This window comes from Teleopsis dalmanni, unplaced genomic scaffold, assembly GCF_002237135.1.
Source record: "Teleopsis dalmanni isolate 2A unplaced genomic scaffold, ASM223713v2 unscaffolded_contig_1953, whole genome shotgun sequence".
NCBI classification, from domain to species: Eukaryota; Metazoa; Arthropoda; class Insecta; order Diptera; family Diopsidae; genus Teleopsis; species Teleopsis dalmanni.
Genome location: NW_024033335.1, coordinates 1 through 8,002, shown reverse-complemented (window position 1 = coordinate 8,002; position 8,002 = coordinate 1). Strand labels below are relative to the sequence as shown.

Here is an 8,002-nt window from a genome sequence, read left to right as displayed (position 1 = left end):
GGTTGGCAACTCTGCGTCGTATTAACACGACGCAAAGAGTGCTGAAGCGTTGCAGTAGTTGTGCGGAGAAGTTGTGCGAGGCAATTGTGCGAGTGGCTATGCAGAGTGTGTGTTGTTCCTAAGAGTCGAACTAGTAAATTATTGTAATTTAAAACAGTTTTGAACATTTAATTGTAAACATTTGAATAATTTACTTTTATAAATAACTCTTATAAATAACTTTTATAAATAACTTTCATAAATAACTTTTATAAATAAGACTTTTGTAAATAAGACTTTTTTTGTAAATAATAAATATACGAAATTAAATTATCTTGTGAACGAAGTTATTTTGTGCCAAGCTCGGGACCACAAATGGGGGCTCAACCGGGATACTACTTTCAATTTTTCCTCGGGATATATGTGTACATTGTTCATTAAAACTGGTAAAATCAAAGAAATTCCGAGAAATAAGTAAAGCACGACAACGAGGCGTCAACAAATAAGTGAAACACGACAACGAGGCGCCAACAAATAAGCAAAGCGCGAAACACGACAACGAGGCGTCAACAAATAAGCAAAGTGCGAAACACGACAACGAGGCGTCAACAAATAAGGCAGCAGTTTTGGGAGTCCAAAACGTAATTATAACAACAGAGAATCACCTCACCTCGAATTCGTTGAGAATTATTGCAATCCGCGAGGGTAAATTCAGCATTTGATGATTGCTACTGGTGTCCCGCGCGGGAATGGTCAAGTCGAGCGAATAAATAAAACTGTCAGTGGTTTGCTCACTAAACTATGTATAAATAGTAGTGCAAATTGGTATAAATTCGTCGGGCGCGTCCAACAATTTATTAATAACATTCCGCCGAAAAGCACTAAGCATGCACCGCTTAAAATATTAACAGGGTTCGATATGCGCACCCAAGATAGTTTAGGATTAAGAGAGTGGGTAGATGACGAATACAGGTTAGAATTAGATCGGCAACGAGATGAAATACGAAACGAAGCGAAGATAAACATATCGAAGCTACAGGAAGCGAACAGAAGGGGGTTCGACAGAGGAAGAGTCAGAGAACAAGAATATAAAATAGGGAAGTTGGTCGCCATTAAGCGAACTCAACTGGGTACAGGGATGAAGCTAAGACCGAAATTTCTGGGACCGTACAGAATAGTGGAAAAGTTGGGGAAGGGTCGTTATAAAGTAGAGAAAGTAGGTGAGAAGGAAGGCCCGATAAATACTTATAGCGTAGCAGAGAATATGAAGAAGTGGGGTCATTCGGGGCGAATGACATGCCAGGAATAGCCGAGTTGTAGGGTTGGCAACTCTGCGTCGTATTAACACGACGCAAAGAGTCAAACTGCATCCTATAATAATGCTATTACTAAAGAAAAATTATTAATTATCAAAGAAAAATAAAAAAAGAGATAATATGCAAAACTTAAAAACCAACAAGAATTGTGCGCTGTATGTTTTATACACAGTTGTAATAAGAATTTGTAATAAGAATTATTACTATTATTACTTTAATTAATTACAATTTAATTAAATAAACAAAATTTAAAATGGCATTGCATACGAATTTATTCATAATTACTAAGTGAAAAAAAAAAATAGAAGTGATGTTTTCTTTATATGGAGTAAAAACCACTTGATCAACAAGCCGGTGAATTAAAAATCAAACAGTTACAAATGGCACCTTGCGAAAAGATTTTTAAATCTGTATCGCTAAATTCCTTTAAAGAAATGGGCAACAAAAAATTAACAAATGTTCAAATAGCGCTATTACCACAGGTGACAAAAATAAACGAAAATAATAAGTCGGCAATTGAAGCTATTCTTCACCAATATCATGATGATCCAGCAAAAGGAGGTCATACTGGAATTACCAGAACATTGACTAAAATAAAACAAAGATTCTACTGGAAAAACATGACAAAAACTATTACCAAGTACGTAAAAAAATATCTAAGTTGTCAACTGGCCAAGACAACTAGACATACAAAAATGCATTTAACGGAAGTGCAAACGCCTATGTCTTCATTTGACACTGTGTTAGTAGATACCATTGGTCCACTCCCAAGAACGGAGAACGGCAATGAGTATGCAATCACATTAATATGTGACCTAACAAAATATTTGGTAACTATTCCAGTTCCAAATAAAAGTGCCAAGACTATAGAGAAAGCAATTTTCGAAAATTTTATCTTACAGTACGGACCCATGAAACGGTTTCTAACTGACATGGGTACAGAGTATAAAAATCAAATTATGAACGATTTATGTAAATATCTGAATATCGAGAATATTACATCAACAGCCCACCATCATCAAACGCTAGGTACTGTAGAACGCAGTCACCGCACGTTTAATGAATATATAAGATCTTACATCTCAGTCAATAGAGATGATTGGGATGTTTGGATTAAGTACTTCACGTATTGCTTTAACACAACACCATCGTTAGCACATGGATACTGTCCTTACGAACTCCTGTATGCACGTATCCCAAGGAAATTCAATTATTTCAATAGTGGTAATATAGAACCACTATACAATATAGAAGATTATGCTAAAGAAAGCAAATACAGATTAGAAGTAGCTTATGAAAGAGCAAGAAAAATGCTCGATACATCAAAATTAAAAAATAAACTTAGGTATGATAATAATTTACATAGTTTTCAATTAGTAATAGGAGATAAGGTTTTATTAAAAAACGAAGTAGCTCATAAATTAGAAAATACATATATAGGTCCATATTTAGTTAAAGATATGGAAATAGGTAATAATATAGTTATAGTAGATAGTAAAGGTAAAGCACAAAAAGTGCACAAAAATAGGTTAAAACCATATATTAATTAAAAAAAAAAAAATAATAAAATCCAAATAATATATATATATAGTAATGAATGAATGAATGAATGAATGTAGATATGTATACTATATTTGAAATAATGAAAAATATATTTGTAATTAAATAAAAAAAAAATTTTAATATGCAATATATGCAATATATTAATAATATATTAATATATACAATTATTAATAATTACATAAAATTTTGTTTAAAATTTTATTATATTATTTCTTTAAAACAGGAGGTGTAGCGTGCATAAGCATACACTAGGTGAGTAAATAAGTATGCTGATATTTATTGTACCTTTATTGCATTCTTGCAATATGAGCCCCTACCGTCCGTTTGACGATAGTGTTTAGGCTGGCGTGTGAAGACGCCAATTCAGCAAATTCTCACAGTATGCTAATGCACACTGCTCCTCCAAATATGAACTTTGTATAAACATATTTTTAATGAATAAAGTCAGTCTTAAAACAGAACTCGGTTTTTCAATCACTACATGGCGACCGTGAAAAATTATAATAAATTATATTAAATTCATTGTGGTATTTAGTGCAAATTTTATTTGACAATTTAATACAAAAACAATAATGAATTATTGCACTTTACTTTTCATTTAAAGCACACATGATGACGAGTATGTGACTTCTAATCGCTAAAGCTATATAAATGTAGGGTTGGGAACTCTGCGTCGTATTAACACGACGCAAAGAGTGCCGAAGCGAGTCAGTTGAAGTTAAGTAGTGGTACTGAGTAGTTGTGCGGAGAAGTTGTGCGAGGCAATCGTGCGAGTGGTTATGCAGAGTGTGCGTTGTTCCTAAGAGTCGAACTAGTAAATTGTTGTAATTAAAAACAGTTTTGAACATTTAATTGTAAACATTTGAATAATTAACTTTTATAAATAACTTTTATAAATAAGACTTTTATAATTAAGACTTTCGTAAATAAGACTATTTTTTTTAAATAATAAATATACGAAATTAAATTATCTTATGAACAAAGTTATTTTGTGCCAAACTCGGGACCACAAATGGGGGCTCAACCGGGATCACTACTTTCAATTTTTCCTCGGGATATATGTGTACATTGTTCACTAAAACTGGTAAAATCAAAGAAATTCCGAGGAAATAAGTAAAGCACGACAACGAGGCGTCAACAAATAAGTAAAGCACGACAACGAGGCGTCAACAAATAAGCAAAGCGCGAAACACGACAACGAGGCGTCAACAAATAAGCAAAGCGCGAAACACGACAACGAGGCGTCAACAAATAAGCAGCAGTTTTTGGGAGTCCAAAACGTATTATAACAGACAGAGGATCAGCCTTCACCTCGAATTCGTTTGAGAATTATTGCATCCGCGAGGGTATTCAGCATTTGATGATTGCTACTGGTGTCCCGCGCGGGAATGGTCAAGTCGAGCGAATAAATAAAACTGTCAGTGGTTTGCTCACTAAACTATGTATAAATAGTAGTGCAAATTGGTATAAATTCGTCGGGCGCGTCCAACAATTTATTAATAACATTCCGCCGAAAAGCACTAAGCATGCACCGTTTAAAATATTAACAGGGTTCGATATGCGCACCCAAGATAGTTTAGGATTAAGAGAGTGGGTAGATGACGAATACAGGTTAGAATTAGATCGGCAACGAGATGAAATACGAAACGAAGCGAAGATAAACATATCGAAGCTACAGGAAGCGAACAGAAGGGGGTTCGACAGAGGAAGAGTCAGAGAACAAGAATATAAAATAGGGGAGTTGGTCGCCATTAAGCGAACTCAACTGGGTACAGGGATGAAGCTAAGACCGAAATTTCTGGGACCGTACAGAATAGTGGAAAAGTTGGGGAAGGGTCGTTATAAAGTAGAGAAAGTAGGTGAGAAGGAAGGCCCGATAAATACTTATAGCGTAGCAGAGAATATGAAGAAGTGGGGTCATTCGGGGCGAATGACATGCCAGGAATAGCCGAGTTGTAGGGTTGGCAACTCTGCGTCGTATTAACACGACGCAAAGAGTCAAACTGCATCCTATAATAATGCTATTACTAAAGAAAAATTATTAATTATCAAAGAAAAATAAAAAAAGAGATAATATGCAAAACTTAAAAACCAACAAGAATTGTGCGCTGTATGTTTTATACACAGTTGTAATAAGAATTTGTAATAAGAATTATTACTATTATTACTTTAATTAATTACAATTTAATTAAATAAACAAAATTTAAAATGGCATTGCATACGAATTTATTCATAATTACTAAGTGAAAAAAAAAAATAGAAGTGATGTTTTCTTTATATGGAGTAAAAACCACTTGATCAACAAGCCGGTGAATTAAAAATCAAACAGTTACAAATGGCACCTTGCGAAAAGATTTTTAAATCTGTATCGCTAAATTCCTTTAAAGAAATGGGCAACAAAAAATTAACAAATGTTCAAATAGCGCTATTACCACAGGTGACATAAATAAACGAAAATAATAAGTCGGCAATTGAAGCTATTCTTCACCAATATCATGATGATCCAGCAAAAGGAGGTCATACTGGAATTACCAGAACATTGACTAAAATAAAACAAAGATTCTACTGGAAAAACATGACAAAAACTATTACCAAGTACGTAAAAAAATATCTAAGTTGTCAACTGGCCAAGACAACTAGACATACAAAAATGCATTTAACGGAAGTGCAAACGCCTATGTCTCCATTTGACACTGTGTTAGTAGATACCATTGGTCCACTCCCAAGAACGGAGAACGGCAATGAGTATGCAATCACATTAATATGTGACCTAACAAAATATTTGGTAACTATTCCAGTTCCAAATAAAAGTGCCAAGACTATAGAGAAAGCAATTTTCGAAAATTTTATCTTACAGTACGGACCCATGAAACGGTTTCTAACTGACATGGGTACAGAGTATAAAAATCAAATTATGAACGATTTATGTAAATATCTGAATATCGAGAATATTACATCAACAGCCCACCATCATCAAACGCTAGGTACTGTAGAACGCAGTCACCGCACGTTTAATGAATATATAAGATCTTACATCTCAGTCAATAGAGATGATTGGGATGTTTGGATTAAGTACTTCACGTATTGCTTTAACACAACACCATCGTTAGCACATGGATACTGTCCTTACGAACTCCTGTATGCACGTATCCCAAGGAAATTCAATTATTTCAATAGTGGTAATATAGAACCACTATACAATATAGAAGATTATGCTAAAGAAAGCAAATACAGATTAGAAGTAGCTTATGAAAGAGCAAGAAAAATGCTCGATACATCAAAATTAAAAAATAAACTTAGGTATGATAATAATTTACATAGTTTTCAATTAGTAATAGGAGATAAGGTTTTATTAAAAAACGAAGTAGCTCATAAATTAGAAAATACATATATAGGTCCATATTTAGTTAAAGATATGGAAATAGGTAATAATATAGTTATAGTAGATAGTAAAGGTAAAGCACAAAAAGTGCACAAAAATAGGTTAAAACCATATATTAATTAAAAAAAAAAAAATAATAAAATCCAAATAATATATATATATAGTAATGAATGAATGAATGAATGAATGTAGATATGTATACTATATTTGAAATAATGAAAAATATATTTGTAATTAAATAAAAAAAAAATTTTAATATGCAATATATGCAATATATTAATAATATATTAATATATACAATTATTAATAATTACATAAAATTTTGTTTAAAATTTTATTATATTATTTCTTTAAAACAGGAGGTGTAGCGTGCATAAGCATACACTAGGTGAGTAAATAAGTATGCTGATATTTATTGTACCTTTATTGCACTCTTGCAATATGAGCCCCTACCGTCCGTTTGACGATAGTGTTTGGGCTGGCGTGTGAAGACGCCAATTCAGCAAATTCTCACAGTATGCTAATGCACACTGCTCCTCCTGCTCCTGAATTTTGTATAAACATATTTTTAATGAATAAAGTCAGTCTTAAAACAGAACTCGGTTTTTCAATCACTACATGGCGACCGTGAAAAATTATAATAAATTATATTAAATTCATTGTGGTATTTAGTGCAAATTTTAATTGACAATTTAATACAAAAACAATAATGAATTATTGCACTTTACTTTTCATTTAAAGCACACATGATGACGAGTATGTGACTTCTAATCGCTAAAGCTATATAAATGTAGGGTTGGCAACTCTGCGTCGTATTAACACGACGCAAAGAGTGCCGAAGCGAGTCAGTTGAAGTTAAGTAGTGGTACTGAGTAGTTGTGCGGAGAAGTTGTGCGAGGCAATCGTGCGAGTGGTTATGCAGAGTGTGCGTTGTTCCTAAGAGTCGAACTAGTAAATTGTTGTAATTAAAAACAGTTTTGAACATTTAATTGTAAACATTTGAATAATTAACTTTTATAAATAACTTTTATAAATAAGACTTTTATAATTAAGACTTTCGTAAATAAGACTATTTTTTTTAAATAATAAATATACGAAATTAAATTATCTTATGAACAAAGTTATTTTGTGCCAAACTCGGGACCACAAATGGGGGCTCAACCGGGATCACTACTTTCAATTTTTCCTCGGGATATATGTGTACATTGTTCACTAAAACTGGTAAAATCAAAGAAATTCCGAGGAAATAAGTAAAGCACGACAACGAGGCGTCAACAAATAAGTAAAGCACGACAACGAGGCGTCAACAAATAAGCAAAGCGCGAAACACGACAACGAGGCGTCAACAAATAAGCAAAGCGCGAAACACGACAACGAGGCGTCAACAAATAAGCAGCAGTTTTTGGGAGTCCAAAACGTATTATAACAGACAGAGGATCAGCCTTCACCTCGAATTCGTTTGAGAATTATTGCATCCGCGAGGGTATTCAGCATTTGATGATTGCTACTGGTGTCCCGCGCGGGAATGGTCAAGTCGAGCGAATAAATAAAACTGTCAGTGGTTTGCTCACTAAACTATGTATAAATAGTAGTGCAAATTGGTATAAATTCGTCGTGCGCGTCCAACAATTTATTAATAACATTCCGCCGAAAAGCACTAAGCATGCACCGTTTAAAATATTAACAGGGTTCGATATGCGCACCCAAGATAGTTTAGGATTAAGAGAGTGGGTAGATGACGAATACAGGTTAGAATTAGATC

At 33.6% G+C, this 8,002-nt stretch overlaps 1 protein-coding gene across 1 annotated transcript; it reads left to right on the top strand.

Moving 5' to 3' along the window:
* Positions 1–3,814: 3,814 nt before the first annotated feature.
* LOC119664454 lies at positions 3,815–4,715 on the top strand (the record flags this gene model as incomplete). Its single annotated transcript, XM_038073940.1, is given in 1 exon segment — positions 3,815–4,715. A coding segment is annotated over 1 exon segment (497 nt), but the record flags the coding sequence as incomplete, so codon positions are not given.
* Between the last annotated feature and the right edge of the window lie 3,287 nt (positions 4,716–8,002).